The following is a 19226-nucleotide window of genomic DNA, read 5'->3' as shown; positions in this document are numbered from 1 at the left end:
CCTCCAGCACATCTATTTCAGCATTCCTTAAAACAACAAACAATCACAACTCCCATCATGCCCAGACAGTGAATGGGATTGTAGTTTTGCTTCTCACAGGTTGGGGAACCCTACTTGTTCTTAGTTTGCAATACTGCAGCTCCCACTCAAACACAATTTACTGATCAAAGTCATTCTTGAACCGCGCATGCGCATGTAGGAATCTTGCCCTAAACAAAGATGGCGGACTTGCAGCACGTTTTGCTAAACGTCAAAGCCGTAAACTGTGAACCCGACCGGATTTACAGAATATTAGACATCACGTGATCATAACCTCCTTCTGTCCTTCAGCATGTAGACATGGCGGCCTCCGGCAGCAGCGGCGGCAAAAAGGCAGGAGATCTGCTGAAGGCTCTTCCCCGGGTGTCCCTGGCCAACCTGAGACCCAACCCGGGGGCCCGGCAGAGGGTGAGGCGCATACCGCTAGTTTCCTGTCACTCAATAGAACAGTGTGAATGAGCACCATTATCCTGAGCATGCTTCAGCTGTCACTCGGGTAACGGTGCGGTAACGCAGGTGTCTAACCTCAAGCCTCTAGTGCGTTTTTCCTTGCAGTACCCAACTCTGTAAGGCCTGTACCTCTATTACACTATGGGATTGGGGAATTAGGATTGGGTGTTGGTTTGTTATAGTATTTAGAAGCTGCATTGTGAGAGTCTTATGAAGTTACTATAAAGGATGGTGTGACTTGTGTCTAAGGAGAGTGTAGTGCCAGTCTATGCCCAAAGCTGGGGGCAGATGACCTGTGACCCATCTACCAGCGCACACCAGCCGCTTCTCCCATTGATGTCTGTGGGAGAGCAGAGGTGATGGGGGGCAAGTACGTGAGTGGAGAATGGACGCTGGCAGATGGATACAGCTGCTAAGCTTTTTTCCCCCATAAAATGGATGTGTTAAACGGGCTGAAAATGCAGTGTGAACCTAGCCTTAGGGTACAAACACACACACACCGTATACGCTGCGTATTTACTGCTGCGATACGCAGCAGATTAGATCTATATAACTGAACACAGCATCAAATCTGCTGCAGATCTGCTGCGTATACGGTGTGTGTGTGTGTGTGTGTGTGTTTGTACCCTTAGGTTGTAGAAATATCCCATAGGACGTCGAAGTGATGAGCACAGATTGGAGATCATACAGAGTATGTTGGTTCCCTATCAGTAGGAATGGTGTGTATACCGCTAAGGTGATGGTGGCTGGGGGGCAATACAGATGATGTGAATGGGATTACAAATAGAGCTTAGCAAGTTTACTGTTACAATCTGATGTGCCTGCCGACCAGAGTAAACTATCCTGTGATGTATTCCTATGTCACATTCTGTTGTAGGAAAAAAAACGAGGGCGCGGTAGATATGGTGGTAACAGGAGTGGTCGGGGCCACAAAGGAGAGACGCAAAGAGGTAACCAGCCACGTCTGGGATTCGAAGGAGGTCAGACACCTTTTTACTTGGTCATTCCTAAATATGGATTCAATGAAGGACACAGGTTAGTGCATTGTTTGCTTTTAATACAAATTGCCATGGTTTTTGACCACATGTGTTTTGTAGGTAAAATACATTAGTGAGTTTTTTTCAATTTATGGCTATGTAATAACTGTCACCAAAAATAAAATTTTTGATATGTATGAGTCTGAGTGTTCAGACCTTGGCCTATCAGGAGAAGGAGCTGGGTGATGGGTGCGCTGCCGCAGGCCTCTCTCTTCACTTTGTGTGAGCCAGGCTGCCCTGTTATATAGATCTGGCTATATAACGTATTAACGTGTCTGAGCGGTTCTGCCAGGCTGGTGGTTAATTGACACCCACTGGCCGCCCTGCAATCCACTCTTGTCATTGTGCAATCCACAGGTGGTTAACACAATAAACCAATAATAATGCCGCCTGGTGTAAGTGTGTATTAATGGGGTGACTGTTTTTCTTTTTTCCCCTCCCTAGTTTTCGGCGCCAGTATAAACCATTGAGTCTGAAGAAGTTGCAGTACCTCATTGATCTTGGGAGGGTTGATCCTTCACAGCCAATAGACTTGACCCAGCTAGTGAATGCCCGAGGAGTCACCATCCAGCCACTAAAGAGGGATTACGGTGTCCAGCTAGTAGAAGAGGTAAGTGAGAGTTGGTTACTTTTTTATTTTGCTTCACAACCTTACACTTATTAAGTACATATAAAGAATACATCCAACCCATACAGTCCTGCTGTCACAAGATCTGCTGTACAGCTCTCTTCTCAGGAGAGGATATGCTATATGTTCCCATGGGGCTGAATGGAGGCCAAAAGTGTGTCCTTTTCGTCTTTAGGCTGCTTCACAGCTCTAAGATACACCCCCATTATGTTCTGGATAACTTTAAAAAACAGGCAGGGCAGGGGGCAACATATTAAAGTGATACTTACCTGTGCCGGTGGCCTTGCAGCCACTTTGCCACTGCTTAATGTCACCCTCCGGTCTCCTCTATCTCCTGGTTCCTATATCCTCACATCACCACAGGAACTACCTGCCCAGCCACTTAGTGATTGCAGAGATGTCCTGCCTCAGTCACTGATTGGCTAAGCGAGTATTTCTGAGCCAGGTTGTGAGATCTCAAGAATAGGAGCTACAGGAGATCAGCTGGTCAACAGTGAATGGTGGCGCTGTGGGGACACTGGGACAGGTAAATATGACTTCATTATTATGTTCCCTGCCCTCTCTGGTTTGTTTATATATATATATATATATATATATATATATATATATATATATATATATATATATATATATATATATATATATATATATAATATATCCCTTTGACAAACTGAACCATACTGCTGATCACCAGATCTTCTGCTTCAGATCACTCGGCAAGCAGCCTCTCTAAAATGACTGTTTACAGGGGGGAATGCTAAGCAAGGGGTTTTCTTTTCTTTCTTATCTATTAGTAGGGCAGATGGAAGGGGGTTGTCCTCCAAAAGCCACTGCTTCTACAGTCAAGCAGGAACAGGTTTAATGCATGGCTATGTGCTAATAAAACTTTACAGTACCTGTCGTTATTTTAAACTTTTATAATGTCAGAGACATATCAAAAGTTTTTATTGGTCTGGGACTTTAGTGTTTAAACCCTGCGCACCCCTCTCCCTGCTCTGTGTCTGTGACCTAGATGGACCCGACAAACATGCTTTGAAAGTCTGTCTAGGTCACATGACATGGAGCTTGGGTGTAAATGCGCTGTGCGTGGACTTCTCCCAGCTTGTTCTACTAATCGGTCCCAGTCTGAACACTCAGGCCCGACCACTCAAAGCTTTACATTTGTCTCTTTGACAGTTTTATGTAATATCAGTGACCATTTAAGTAATAAACTTATGTACTACTTTTGGAGGAAATTCAAAGGGAAACAAATATTACCACTAGGTGGAGACATCTGCCAAGTGTATTGTACTTGAAAGTTTTCTATGATAGACATGGGGCTAGAAACGGGTCAAACAATGGTCTGATTTAACTTAGTTTGCTTCTAAGGGTAGTACATAGTCTAATATGTTCATAGTTTGTGGCCTACATTGTATTGTTGGGGCTTGATTTCGTTTTCATGCAGATCTTTGCATATCGAGCACAGTGTGTGTGTGTGTGTGTGTGTAAGAATGCCCATCAGAACAGTTATATAGGGAGTAAACCTTCATTTTCTGCTTTATTCCAGGGGGCTGACTTGTTTTGCGCTAAGGTAAACATTGAGGTCCAGTGGGCATCAGAACTGGCAGTTGCAGCTATCGAAAAGAATGGGGGTGTTATAACAACTGGATTTTATGATCCGCGAAGCCTAGGTAAATAAAACAAGCATTGGCTTCCTTTAAAATCTTATACATGCCCCCCCCTTCTATAAATCTGATGGAGGTTTATGGGGGTCTCCATCAGAATGGTATGCATTGGCTACACCTTCTTTTACATTGTGGACATTGGCTGTACGATGGCATATGCTGGGGTATATATGTGGAGAAAATTCTCCCAACAAATACCTCCGATATATAAAATAATGGAATTATGGTGAAGAATATAGTATAATTACTATATAACGTACAATATGCATTTGACAACAACTGTCTTAACCCCATAATGATCCATGATGCTTATAACCGCCACCATCATTCCAGTGCCAGGCATTTAGCCTTCTAGATGCCCAGGCCTTAATGCCCAGGGGCTATTTTTCAAATCTGACCTCTCTCTCTTTTATGTAACTCTGCAATGCTTTTAACTATGTCCGTTATTCTGAGATAGTTTTTTTTCGTGACATATTCTTCTTTATCTTTGTTGTATATTTTGGTTGATACACTCTAATTTCTGCCTGATCGTACTAATACATAGCAGTCCAGACGCAGGAAGCAGCGTCTGGGTTGCTACGGTAAGGGGGGGGGGGGGGTCGGAGGGAGCGGATCTCCCTCCAGCTGCTCACTAGATACTGCGGTCGGCTGGACCGCAGTGTCTATGGGGTTGACTGCCCAGAGGGCATTGGCAGGGGCAGCCTCCTCCCGCTGCCCTATCTTCGTTAAGGACAGAGGGGGGAGGCAGGGAGAGAATGACATTCCGAGAACGTCATTTTGCAGGAACTACCTGCATTACATCACGTTCCCGGAATGTAATTTTTTCGGCAAGGGGTTAAAGGGGTTATCTAGCTCCACAAAAACATGGCCACTTTCCCCCCTCTCTTGTCTCCAGTTCAGGTGTGGTTTTCAATAAGCTCCATTCACTTCAATGGAACTGCATTTCAAACCTCACCCGATCTGGAGACAAGAGCGGTGCAAAAGTGGCCATGTTTTTGTAGTGCTGGATAACCCCTTTAAGGGTACAAACACACACACCGTATACGCAGCGTATTTACTGCTGCGATACGCAGCAAATATGCAACAAATACGCAGCAGATTAGATCTAAATAACTGAACACAGCATCAAATCTGCTGCGTATACGGTGTGTGTGTGTGTTTGTACCCTAAAGAGAAGTTTAGTTACCTTGTATGTTTTTATATTGCAATAAAAAATTTTTTTTACTTCAAGCGTAACTGTCATTTCAGGTCCATTTTTTTTAAAACATTAAATATCAACAGTTCAAGCAATTTTTAAGAAACTCTGTAATAGGTTTTATAAACCAAAAGATTTTCCTTCTGTACTGAAAAAGCAATCTCCCAGACTCCCCCCTCACATCAAATGAAGCAGGATTTCTGTCTCCATTATGTGGCTATGGAGAGGGGAGGGGCTGTTAGGAGTGACTGAGCACGGAGGATTTCTGCACAGTACAACACCCTGCAATCTTCTCTCAGTAAGTTCATAGATAAGCACTGACCTTTCTGACACCTGAATCCTGCGTTTTAGGTGCCCAGACAGTCTACAAACAGCTGACCTTCATGTCACCTCTTCCTGCTCCCTCATCTCCCTCAGCCCCTCCCCCCTCCATAACGATAGAATGGAGAGAGCAGAACCCGTCTTCACTGGCTTCTCTGTAATGAAGACGTGTTTGCCTGATAATGCACAGATAAGAAGTCAGGGGGGGAAAGCTGGGAAATTGCTTGAGTACAGAAGGAGGCTTTTTTGGCTGATAAAACCTATTACAGAGTTTCTTAAAATCGCTTATACTACTGATTTCTGCAATAAAAAAAAATATATGACAGTTACGCTTTAACATATCTAATGGATCAGAAATCCCCCTAATCACTTGTTACTAAAATGGTCCCATGTCTGTATAGGGAGAAAATCCAGTAGTGGTTTCAGCCTGTGTGTAGGACTTGTGTAGATCTGGGCTCCATCCCGCTTCTGGTCTACTGGAGGCCTGTGGTGACACACACACATGGATAGTATATGGCTGTATAGCATGGGGACAGCCAAGTGGCTGGCTGCCCTAAAATAACTGTATGCCTGTGTATTTATTTATGAACTTTCAGTGGTTTGGTTTCTTAGTTGACAGATCACGGGATTTTTGTGTTGTAAGTTTTTTTCCCTCCCTTTTCTCTTACAGAGGTCCTGTGTAAACCTGTGCCTTTTTTTATGCGTGGAAAGCCAATCCCCAAACGCATGCTCCCGCCAGAAGATTTGGTAAAATATTATACAGATGCAGAAAACCGTGGCTATTTGGCAGATCCAATTAAAGTGGCTGAGGCCAGAAAACAGCTTGCCTGGAAATATGGGTATACGCTTCCTGACATTACCAAAGATGAACTGTACGAAATGCTATGTACACGTAAGGACCCACGTCAGATATTCTTTGGCCTCGCTCCTGGCTGGGTGGTCAATATGAAAGAAAGGAAGATTTTGAAACCCACAGATGAGCAATTACTTGCTTATTACAGCTCCTAAGTGTTCTGGAATATTGTGCCACAGTGACAGACATGGCATTTATACGGTGTATAGTAAAGAGGTTGGTTCTGTAATTACATTCATGCTGCCTGAACCAGTGGTTTCTCTCTGCTGTGTTAGCCTTGTTTGGTAGACTGCTCCCTGTTTAGGTATAAGGAGAGCCAGCAGGGACCACCCAAGTGACTAATGGTTCAAGCAGCATGAAAGTCATTATAGGTTCCCTTTAAAAAGGATGCATGTATCCTTACATGTCAACACCATGTTGGCTATTTAGTCATACATTTCTAGACGCAATTCAGAATCATTATTTACATACAGCAGACGTGCCATGAATGGCCACAGGTGATAAGCTCTGTATGTGTAGGGAGGTCCACAGCAACTTTACAGCAAAAAAGTGACATCTTACTTTTTTTTTTTACAATACATTGTATAATTAAAAATAAATATTTTGTGAGTCACAAGACTTCTGTTAACTACAGCTTCTCTTCAGTATTTGTGTGATTTTCTCTTGCTCTGACTCTTTTTGATCTTTGCGCTGGTTAGTTTGGGATAAGCATTCTTCTTCTTATTTATGACCTATGATCTGCCATGTCTCTTTAGTGGATATGTACAGGAGCAATAATATAGCATAGACTCCGGAGCTGTGGCCATAGGGTACTATACAGCTAGGATTAGTGTTGTGCAAACTTTCTGAACATTCGAGTTTGGCTGAACACTCTGCCTTTGACTCCTGATGCCTTGAGAAGTTGGATGGAGGCCTAGGGCTGCCAAGAAAACATGTCTGCATCCAACTTCTCCAGCCTCCTGGAATTAAAGGCAGAACGTTTGGGTTCAGCTGAACAGCATTAAAGTAACTGTACCACCAGGCCCAGGCTAAAGCACTGGAGGTGGGCCGACCCACCCTTAGTGTGAAGAAACCCCAGCCACTCCATGACGTGACTCCATTAGAACCCTATCATAGAGGGACTAGGGTTTCCTCCCACTAAGGGTGGGCCGGCCCGCCTCCAGTGCTTTAGCCTGGGCCTGGTGGTACAGTCACTTTAACAAAACAAAGTGTTTTGTTAACATTGGCTGTTGGCTTGTCAAGCTGCTGGCTCTGGGCGTCTGGCAAAGCTGGATCCAGTTCTGGGAAAAGTTTTTTAGTTTCCCGACACTGGATTCAGTTTTTCCAGGCACCCAGAGCAGAGTGATACAGAGTGAGTTCAAAGCCGGTAGTTTGACAAGCTGACAGCCGATTGTAGCAAAGAATTTTGTTTCAATAATACTGTATATTTGCTCATCTCTAATGAAGGATAAATAGAATAAAGTTAAATGTAAAAGTATAAGAGAACAAAGTTAATGTAATACACATTCCTCCTGAGTGGAAGTTCATGTCAGTGAAATGTGTTCCTGTATGGCCTTGTCTTCAGTCACCTTTTTTATTTGTTGTAGTAAATTGTTCCCAATGTGTATCTTTGCACTAGTTTAGTTTTAGACACGCACATGGATGTCAATTTATACACAAAGGGGGGAATTTATCAAGATCAGGGTACTTGTACTCTGGGCCTAAATTAGACCCCGTTCACTAAGAGGCTCATGCAGGCCGGGCTTCCAGTAGGTGTAGATCTGGATCATGATTTACGCTGGCACCCATTGAACGAGTATGCCTGTTTTAAGGGACGAAACTGCTGGACCCTTCATAGTTGTCCCTCAAAGTCTTGTTGACTGGAAATATGGCTTGAATGTGCACTGTCACAAAAAAAACCAAAAACCTATGTATCATAAAGACATGTTTGAGTGCTCAGGCCACATTTGATCAGGAGAAGTCCATGCCAAGAGTGATCTTATGTGTGTTTTTTTTTTTTTTTTTTTTTTTATATAACCTTTGGAGGTAAATAGGAGGCAAATGCCACAAACTAGATTTAAAAAAAAAAATCCTCAAACTTAAAACATTATAAGTAAGGCGTTTATTTCCCTGCTACCTCCTAGCTAACATCTTGACAAAAAGGCATGAATTGGCTCCCCCCCCCCCCCCCCCCCCCCAAACTTTTTTTTTTCAAATCCACCACATATGAAATCAGCCTTACAAACAGACTATGGACTGATTACTGTGAATACTGTGTCCACCAGGAGTGGTAAAACCCATTCACGCTAAGTGCTTCTTGACCTAGGGCGTCCCCTTTCCAGCTAAAGTCATCAAACATGGCTATCCAGAATAGGTCGCTTGTTGAGGATAACCCTAATCAGCCGGTGTCAAAAGGACAGCTGGTTCAGCATCCAGGAGAGATCCGCCGGACAGACTGGAGTTAATAAATATTTATCTCATATTCTGCTGCTTTCTCACAAAGAGTTAAGTGTGCCCTCCACTGTCTACAAATAGGAGATTCCAGAGGGAACAGAAGTATTTGTTGCCAGTCTCCAAAGGTCCCTACAGGTGAAAGGAAAGCACAATAGTAGTATAACAGAGAAGGAATGAAAACAGGAAACAGATGTCTGGTGACGTGTAGTGATTGGGTAGGATTTGCTCAGTGAACATGTATTTAGTCAAAAGACAGCTGTATCCTGGTGTTGATATTCCTATGCTTGGATACGCTCTGAGCCAAAACAGCCACGTTCCTCCAGATCCGGTTATTCTTGCTCCAGAGAACTCCTACAAGAGGTTTTGAATTTGTTAAATCTGAATAAATGAGTTTAGTAAGTCTTGATAGCGCTATACTTTTTTTTTTATTGGTGTATGCTGTTATTTAGAAGATGTGGAATTAGAAAACAAGGTCAGATTGTTTTCCCTAAAATAGCGCCACTCTTGTGCTTGGGCTGAGGCTTGTATTACAGCTCATTTGCTGGATAGAAGTTGAATTCACAATTAAAAGGCTAACGCTGGGTTCACCCTTTGGTTTTGCAATCCATTTTATGCAAGAAAAACAGATAAAAAAAAACGGACGCATTTGTGGGCATCTGTTTTTCCATTGACTTCCATTATAAAAAAAAAAGGGATCAAAACATATAAGTTTTTTTGGATACATAAAAACATAGTTGACCAAAAAGGATGTGTTTTGATCCATTTTTTTTTTTTTATAAAGGAAGTCAATGGAAAAACACAAAAATGCATCTTTTTTTTTGTTTTCATAAAATGGATGGAAAAAAAAATTGATTGCAAAAACGCAGTGTTAACCCAGCCTTGTGCAAATAAAAAAAACATAGCACAGAATTGTCAAAATTTTATGGATCCATTATTCGAGCCGTGCACTTTCTCCATGGATCACTGTTCTATCTGACTATTGTAGGAGAAAAGCTCCATTGACTTAGGGGGCATTTACACGTTCCATACTTACATTCCGTGCATGGATGATGTGCTATACGATTTAAACAGTTTGAGAGCTCCCGGCATCATAATGAATGATAATGCTGGGAGCTCTGAACTCGTACTGTAGTATATTGTCCGTATTTACATAATGTGTGAATAAAGCCTTACTACAGAGACCATTTTCCCCGATGAGACTGGGAGAACTGCAAGCCAGGCAAGAAAAATGCACAACCACATCCTTCTGGGCAGTTTTCTCTTTTAAGTCATGTGATTCTTTATCATATGATTTCAGGTTTTCTAGCGAGCAATTGAGGAAATTCTTTTCTAGAGATTCTTGTGGGAAAATTCCAAGGGGGAGATTTATCAAACATGGTGTAAAGTGAAACTGGCTCAGTTGCCCCTAGCAACCAATCAGATTCCACTTTTCATTGTCCAAAGAGTCTGTGAGGAATGAAAAGTGGAATCTGATTGGTTGCTAGGGGCAACTGAGCCAGGTTCACTTTACACCATGTTTGATAAATCTCCCCCCTAGTCTGGAACCATCCTGAGTGGTCAACCAAGAGGTTACAAATCATGTAAATCTTATGGTCGCTGAACAATTCTAACTTATTGCCTTTTCACCAACCCTAAGTCCATTTTCTATCTTAAAGGAGAAGTGTGGGCAGGGAAAAAAAATTCTAACATCAGGGGCAGGGGGGGGGGGGGGGAGACATAAAAAACTACACCAACTCACCTCTCCAGTGCTTGATCACCACTCTGGGACCCCCACCAGATTTGGGATCTCCAGCAGAGCCAATGTCATGACCCAGCTGATAGACTGGCCACTGGGGACACTGCTCCAGTCACTGATTGGCTGAGTGGCCAGTCCATCAGCCGGGACGTTGTCAAAACTGAGGGAAAATGCCTTCCCGCGGGGGTCCCGGTGCCGGTCCCGCTGCTCATGTCGGACACTGGGAGAGGTAAGCAATATTTGCTTGACGTTTTCTCCCCTGCCGCCTGTCAGATTTTTGACAGGGCCAGACTTCTTATTTAAGACCTTTATTCCTAAATTATTTTTTGGTTAGTTTAGTCTAGTTGTTACAGGAAAATGGAGTCTACTATTGACTAATCTTTCATAAAAACTGTCATGTTTTCTCTCAGACAAGTCATGAACTTTAGCATTGTATTTCTTAGAGGTGACTGAACTCCTTAGTGATTGTTGATATCATTGTGTTATAATAGAAGGATACATTACGATGTATGTGTGCCCAGACATGTAGCAGGCTGGATGTGTTATTTATTGTCTTGTTTTCATTGACTTTCCTTATTGAACGAGACGTTTCACTGTATACAAATGATCGGAAGACATTCATTTTATAACATATACAGCTTCTTAAGACGTCTTACTTGTAACTACAATTCCGACGCAGAATATGTATTTCAATGAGCTTATCCTGTTCGTACCTGACGAGTGATTTTCCTGTTATGACATGAATATTATTATACTTTTACATTGCATTGTGTCCAGTATAAAGGACCCTCCAACCCCCTACTACAAAAAGAAAAAAAAGAACAAACAGGAAACAAAGCATTCATGCCTATTACTATGATCCGCTCTCCAAGGAATTTACATATTGCAATATCGCTGTAAAGCAGGGAAAGCCCAGGTTGTGAATCAGATTCCTACTTTCAAGTACTCAGCATGCCTATATATAAACATTAGATGTCCAGAGAAGGTGGAAAACAGCAGCTGCCGTAGATGTTTTGACCCAAATGACCCATGTTATAATTTAACATTCAGAATTGCTAATAGTTTTAAAGGGGTTGTCCAGCGAAAATCTTTTTCTTTCACATCAACTGGTTTCAGGAAGTTATATAGATTTGTATTTTACTTATATTTAAAAATCTGAAGTCTTCCCATACTTATCAGCTGCTGTGTATCCTGCAGGAAATGTTTTCTTAAAGTGCTCTGCTCTGCTGCCACCTCTGTCCTTCACAGGAACTGTCCAGAGCAGGAGAGGTTTTCTATGAGGATACTGCTCTGGACAGTTCCTGTCTCCGACAGAGATGTCAGCAGAGAGCACTGTGTCAGACTGGAAAGAAAACATTTCCTGCAGGACATACAGCAACTGATAAGTATTGGAAGACTTTAGATTTTTAAATAGAAGCAAATTACAAATCTGTATAACTTTCTGAAACCAGTTGTTTTGAAAGAAAAAGATTTTTGCTGGATAACCCCTTTAAGGTAACCTTTCAGCTTTGATAATGTTGGGGCTCATATATGCTTATCATCTAGGATATAAAAAATGGGGTCAAAGCCTGTTGATGTTAGTGTTCAACCTATAATAATTCTGCATCACACTTGAATGGCTGCACTTTACCTCCTGTTTCTCTCCCCATACCTTATAGACTGTAAGCCCTCGCGGGCAGGGTCCTCTTCCCCCATGTACCAGCCTGTCTTTTGCCTTCATGTAATGTGTTTTGATCTTGTATTGTTTCTGCTCGTTACCCCTATCTATTGTATAGCGCTCTGGAATTAAGGGCGCTTTATAAATAAATAATAATAATAATTCATCATAAGAAAATCTGAATTGCATTTTAATATATAATATACAAGTAAAACGTTCCTGGAGGACATTTTTTTGTGATAGATGTTTTTCCGCATTATAGTCTATGGAAAATGCCTCTCTCAAACACATTTTTCAGATGGAATCCCTGTACTTTTTGATCATTTTAACACACATCCCTGGACTGGAATGTGTGTTAAAATGGAGACTTGCTGAGGACCAGGAATGAGATGCTGTCCCATGCTGAGATCCAGGAATAAGATGCTGACCTAGCTGAGGACCAGGAATGAGATGCTGACCTATGTTGAGGACCAGGAATAAAATGCTGACCCATGCTGGGGACCAGGAATGAGATGCTGAGCCATGCCAAGAACCAAGAATGAAATTCTGTCCCATGCTGAAGACCAGGAATAAGATGCTGACCTAGCTGAGGACCTGGAATGAGATGCTGACCCATGCCAAGAACCAAGAATGAAATTCTGTCCCATGCTGAAGACCAGGAATAAGATGCTGACCTAGCTGAGGACCAGGAATGAGATGCTGACCCATGCTGAGAACCCAGAATGAGATGCTGACCCATGCTGAGGACCAGGAAGAGGATCAGGAATGAGATGCTGACCCATGCTGAGAACCAAGAATGAGATACTGACCCATGCTGAAGACCAGGAAGAGGATGCTGACCTAGCTGAGGACCAGGAATGAGATGCTGTCCCATGCTGAGGACCAAGAATGAGATGCTGTCCCATGCTGAGAACCAGGAATGAGATGCTGTCCCATGCTGAGAACCAGTAATGAGATGCTGTCCCATGCTGAGGACCAGGAATGAGATGCTGTCCCATGCTGAGGACCAGGAATGGGATGCTGTCCCATGCTGAGGACCAGGAATAAGATGCTGTCCCATGCTGAGGACCAGGAATGAGATGCTGTCCCATGCTGAGAACCAGTAATGAGATGCTGTCCCATGCTGAGGACCAGGAATGAGATGCTGTCCCATGCTGAGGACCAGGAATGGGATGCTGTCCCATGCTGAGGACCAGGAATGAGATGCTGTCCCATGCTGAGAACCAGTAATGAGATGCTGTCCCATGCTGAGGACCAGGAATGAGATGCTGTCCCATGCTGAGGACCAGGAATGGGATGCTGTCCCATGCTGAGGACCAGGAATGAGATGCTGTCCCATGCTGAGGACCAGGAATGGGATGCTGTCCCATGCTGAGGACCAGGAATGAGATGCTGTCCCATGCTGAGAACCAGTAATGAGATGCTGTCCCATGCTGAGGACCAGGAATGAGATGCTGTCCCATGCTGAGGACCAGGAATGGGATGCTGTCCCATGCTGAGAACCAGTAATGGGATGCTGTCCCATGCTGAGGACCAGGAATGAGATGCTGTCCCATGCTGAGGACCAGGAATAAGATGCTGTCCCATGCTGAGGACCAGGAATGAGATGCTGTCCCATGCTGAGGACCAGGAATGAGATGCTGTCCCATGCTGAGGACCAGGAATGAGATGCTGTCCCATGCTGAGGACCAGGAATGGGATGCTGTCCCATGCTGAGGACCAGGAATAAGATGCTGTCCCATGCTGAGGACCAGGAATAAGATGCTGTCCCATGCTGAGGACCAGGAATGAGATGCTGTCCCAAGCAACGATCAGTGTATTAAATCAAAGTAAAAAATGTAAAAGTCCTGCAAAGGGACTAAAAATGTGATAAAAAAAAAAGTTAAAATCATTATCACACTACCCCAAAGCCCCTCCCCCAATACAAGTTTAAATCACCCCCTTTTCCCATTATATAAATAAAACATAAAAATAAATAAACATAAAATATAATGTAATAAAATTAATAAAATGTAATAAAAAGCAATAAAATGTCCAATCTTTACAAATATGTTATTATAAAAAATTAGGAGATCATGGCGGAAAAATAAAACCCCATACAGCCCCATAAGTGAAAAAATAAAACAGTTATAAGCGTCACGATAGGCCCATTTTATTAATAATTAATTGCCAAAAAAAAGGATTTCTTTAAAAAAAAAATATATAAATATATATAGAATATCTGTGTAAACCTGCATATGGCTGTGTTCGGACTGACCTATAGAATAGTGGTATCATGTCGCTTTTACCATATAGTGCATTATGTAGACACAGGAACCCCCCAAACGTTACCATATTGCATTCTTTCTTACGATTTCACCTATTTATATCTTCATAAATAATATATTTGGGGTTCCGTCATACATGTTATGGTAAAATGAAAGACGCCGATACACAGTACAACTATTCCTGTAAAAAACAGCACATTACATGGCCCTGTAGATAGAAAACTGAAAGTGCTAGAGCTCTTAGAAGGGGAGGAGGGAAAAACGAAAGCACAAAAATCACAATTTGCGCGGTCCACTGGGTCATTTTGGGCTTTGTCCTTAAAGGGTTAAAGGGGTTATGGAGGCTACAGGAACATGGCCCCTTTCTTCCAGAAACAGCACGACTCTTGTGCTCAGTTTGGGTGTGGTTCTGCAGCTCAGTTCCATTGAAGCAATTTTGCACATCCTAGGGACAGGGCTGTTTTTTATTAATGGAACATTCATTGATTTAAATTCCTTCTGTGTCAGGCTTCCTTTTGTATTTGCCCTGTCAATGTCAATGGCGAGGGTAAAGGTAATTTTTTATTTGCTAGATACTATATAGTTATGTAACAGCATGATGCTTGTCCTGAGTGATGAAGAACCAATCCACTTTGTTGGGTTCAGGGGTCGCATAACTTCCAGCTTCAGCCGCACATAAGTAGAAGAATGCCGTCAAGTGACTTCCCCTTCATGACAAGATGTCAAATTGCTTTTGTCTGTCTGAAGTCTATGGCCAGTGTCTGTACACAGCCCCGTACATCAGCACACTGGGAATGTTTAGAAAGGCAACACTTGCTGTGTGAAGTCACCTCCTTACGAGGCGCAGCAGATTTCTGATATTGTATCACAGGAAATTCCTGATCTACCAGAGGAAAAAAATGGGACCGGGAAATGCAGCTGTTCCAGAGTGTAGAGAGGCTCGGACCGATTGTACCATGGACGACACCTGGTCTGCACCAAGAAGTGCATAATTGTACTAGATGGGTCAAAAGCCATTTATGGTTATTGTACCAAGTATTACAAAGTACATAAAGGGCACAGGATGTGTACTATGAGAATGGCTTGTTACCACTAGACAGCAGGACCTTTTAGATGTACTGCTGAATGGCCCTTTTTGTATGGTATATAATGAATATAATATAAACAGAAACAGAGATAATACATTACTGTGTGTTCAAAGTGGGAAAATTGGTAATTTAGAATTTTAATAAAAACCAAAAGCACCTGTAAGGGATCAGCCGTCCAGCTGGATTCATTGCATCCAGCATGACTTGCTATTGAAGAGTCTCTTTAAGGGGCTTTTCCCCATCCTTGGCTGATCGGTGTCACTTTTACACAGGCTGATTATCGGCCGCAGGAGCAATTCTAGCAACACTCCTGACAAAATAGACTGATATGTTACCCACAGGATAGGTCATCAGCCAATGATCAGCTCCTGTTCACTTTAGGGTGCCTTCACACGTAACGGATCTGCAGCAGATTTCACGCTGAAATTCGCTGAGGATCCTGGTAGAGTAAAGGTCTATGGGGGTGACATATCCCCAGTGGAATTTTAATTTCGCTGCGGATATATAACCTGGCCCCTTTAACCCCTGCAGCCCCGGCCCAGAGCATACATCACCTGCTCCAGGCTCCTGCTTGCTTTGAGGCCTCTCAGCATCTCCCGGCAGTCAGCCAGTGTGCTGCCCCGCCGCAGCGCACTGATTGGCTGACAGACGGGAGATGCCGGGAGGCTCCGAAGCAAGCAGGAGCCTGGAGCAGGTGATGTATGCTTCAGGGCTGCCTCCGGCTCCCCTCGCTCCTCATCAGCACTGATTGGCTGACAGACGGGAGATGCCGGGAGGCTCCGAAGCAAGCAGGAGCCTGGAGCAGGTGATGTATGCTTCAGGGCTGCCTCTGGCCCCCCTCGCTCCTCATCAGCACTGATTGGCTGATGAGGAGCGAGGGGATCCGGGAGCTTCACACAGCCCTGTGGCCGAGCAGGTAATGTATGCTCCGGGCCGGGGCTGCGGGATGCGGGGGTTAAAGGGGCCGGATCACATATCTGTAGCGGAATGAATTTTCCTTTGCGGGTATGTGACCCCATAGGCCTTCATTATACCAGGATACCCAGCGGATTTCACTGCAAACTCGCAATGTGAAATCCGCTGCGGATCTGGTACGTGTGAAGGCACCCTAAATGGGGGCTGAGCTGCAGTTACAGGTCCCCACTGATACACAGTGAACAGAGGCAAACTGTTTCCAGCCCCATTCACTGTAGTATGTAGTGTGGGAATTGAACATCTGATCAGTTTGGGTACCGAGTGTCTGCACCCTACCATTCAGAGACTGATGATGAACTTTTCTGTGGAAGGCTCATCAGTCTTTTTTGCCTGGAAATCCCCTTTAATGTCCCCCCCCTCCCCCCTCAAAACGTAGCATGAATGTGCCATACTTGGCATGCATTTCCCCCCAATAGGCTGCACGGAAAATTACCAAAAAGGCACCATGCTCACTGGGGGACTGCCAGCTACAGCCCACTGTCAGCACCTTAGGTAGTGCCCGGGAGCTGACGGATTTCCTTTAAACATCTACAATATACCATAATTACAGCTTTTTGAAAAAAACAAAACAACAAATGATCAGGCCCCCAGCATAATACAGACCCCAGTATCAGGCCAGGTATAACACAAATCCCATAATAATACCCAAGTCTCGATCCAGGAGAGAAAGAAGCGCTGCACCTCACACCTATGGCTGACACTAATGCCTCTTGGCTGCATATAAAAAAAACATCAGAAGTTTGTGTGTAAATTGATCAAGCCACACTGCCCCATGTACCAACGTGCAGGTCTCTGATACACATGGGTCCCTACACTAAGTCCACACTGTGTCGGTCAGTGACCACCACCCCCGCCAGGCGTGCACAGGCAGGGAAGGGAGGCCATGGAACGGCCCTGCAACCCCCATGTCACAGGACCAGACCCCAAAAAGCCCACCCAAAAATACCCAGCCGGCACCGCCGGCGAAGGAGGTTGCCCCCAAACAGCACAAGTCTGGATAAGGTATTACACTCACCATAGCTGCTGCAGACAGAATGGGAAAGACAGGAGGGATTTAAACATGAGAAGAGAAGAAATGAAGGAGCACAGTGCTCAGTTGTAACGATAGCTGGTCTCTCAGCACCTTTTTTTCAATCAATCAAAATCATAGTGATATGATTGTTACTGCTCTTCTCCAGGTTCCATCTAGTGACTTTTCATATCTGTGCGGTGTTAAAAGTTTTTTTAAAGCGACTCTGTACCCACAATCTGACCCCCCCAAACCACTTGTACCTTCGGACAGCTGCTTTTAATCCAAGATCTGCCCTGTGGTCCGTTCGGCAGGTGATGCAGTTATTGTCCTAAAAAACTACTTTTAAACTTGAAGCCCGTACCAAACGGGAGTATCTGTGCCCTAACTTTGCACCACCCCTCCGTCCCTCCTCCCCACCCTCTTCATCATTAGAAATGCCACTGAAACATTTTCTCCATGCTGAACATGCACAGGTCCTTAACGATCCAGCCCATGTGCCAGGCTGCCACAGGTGGGGAATAAGAGGCAATCTGCCAGTGTCATTCCTAATGATGAGGAGGGTGGGGAGGGGGGACAGAGGGGTGGTGCAAAGTTAGGGCACAGATACTCCCGTTTGACACAGGGCTGCAAGTTTAAATATAGTTTTTTTTAGGAAAATAACTACATCACCTGCCGAACGGACCCCAGGACAGATCTTGGATTAAAAGCAGCTATCCGAAGGTACAAGTGATTTGGAGGACAGATTGTGGGTAGAGTCGTTTTATGTCACAATCTTGCTTTAATTGCATTAGGAAATCAAATCACGAGCACTGTTCATTGTAAGAATTCTTTAATGAAAATTATTAATATTTTATGTAGATACAACATCCTAAAATGTATTTGCGTTCTATAAGCTAGTTTATATACACAGCTCAAAGTATAATTCCAATAATTCTACTTGTAGTTTACAAAAACTTCCACCAGGGTGAGCCAACACATTGTATAGGAATGGATCACTGAGCTTGTGCACCTCTCTATGAAGAGTGTTTGCTGCATATAGTAGTGTACATTGGATGGAATAGCTGCTGCCTTGTTATGAATTATGATGACAGTAATAGGACTCTATCAGCTGACACTACACCAAATCCTAGTTGAGTGTGTGAAAATCTGAATTTCAGGAAATTGGTATATTAGACTAAGTAGCAGCAGAAAAAAAGATTACAAATAGGAATGGGCAAAGAGCAGTAAGTTGTAAAGAAGTGATAAATATAGTTTAATGATATCTAGGGTGAAGACAGACATGGGTGAAAGAACAATGGTCATAGGAGGGGAGACAAGTACAGGAAATTTGGGAAACATGATGGTGGTCACTCTGTGCTGAGGCATTTCCTGTGTGCGGCTTCTACTCTTTGAATTGTTAGACCACTGGATGGGTCACCAGAGCTTGTTCAGGAGTCTATGCCATATTGTTCACCCTGGCACTAACGGCAAAATCTATGCTTAATCTGAGTTAAGTTTACATGCTTTTAATAAACTTGGGCCACATTCTGGACCATTTTGCGACAAGTCTTTTGGGTTATAAATTTTGTTACAATCAAAATGTGGCCAATATACCAACTTATTTTACAGCCAAAAAACACCCCGAAGGGACAAATATAATAAAAGAAAATGCCAATTTTTTGTGCTTTCAAAAAAAAAATTTTTTTTTTTTTGGAGCCATAAATTATAGCCAAAAAGTTTTCTGCCTAAAACACTTAAGTACTTTTATTTTAAGGCGTTGACCAGGGTAAGACAAAAATTGAGCCTGGTCTCAGTTGTAATAAAACAACAAACATATACTCACCTCCTCTGATATCCTGTAGCTGCTGTTCCGATGCTCCCAGTCCTTCGCTG

The 19226-nt window shown here is 43.4% G+C and overlaps 1 protein-coding gene across 1 annotated transcript; it reads left to right on the top strand.

The window, feature by feature from the left end:
* The first annotated feature begins 301 nt into the window (after nt 1-301).
* Nucleotides 302-6820, top strand: MRPL15 (mitochondrial ribosomal protein L15). The gene is made up of 5 exons (XM_069960036.1): nt 302-447; nt 1367-1524; nt 1971-2136; nt 3701-3824; nt 6005-6820. Exons 1-5 carry the CDS (start codon nt 340-342, stop codon nt 6340-6342), a joined length of 894 nt encoding a protein of 297 aa, XP_069816137.1. The 5' UTR covers nt 302-339; the 3' UTR covers nt 6343-6820.
* Nucleotides 6821-19226: the final 12406 nt, after the last annotated feature.

Source organism: Dendropsophus ebraccatus, chromosome 2 (assembly GCF_027789765.1).
Source record: "Dendropsophus ebraccatus isolate aDenEbr1 chromosome 2, aDenEbr1.pat, whole genome shotgun sequence".
NCBI lineage: Eukaryota > Metazoa > Chordata > Amphibia > Anura > Hylidae > Dendropsophus > Dendropsophus ebraccatus.
The sequence above is the reverse complement of the archived record's forward strand: the minus strand, read 5'-3'. Positions and strand labels throughout refer to the sequence as shown.

Coding starts and splice junctions, on each gene's coding strand:
- MRPL15 (XM_069960036.1), top strand. CDS start 340: ATGGCGGCCTCCGGCAGCAGCGGCGGCAAAAAGGCAGGAGATCTGCTG. Junction 448..1,366: donor ACCCGGGGGCCCGGCAGAGG/GTGAGGCGCATA, acceptor ATTCTGTTGTAG/GAAAAAAAACGAGGGCGCGG. Junction 1,525..1,970: donor GGATTCAATGAAGGACACAG/GTTAGTGCATTG, acceptor TCCCCTCCCTAG/TTTTCGGCGCCAGTATAAAC.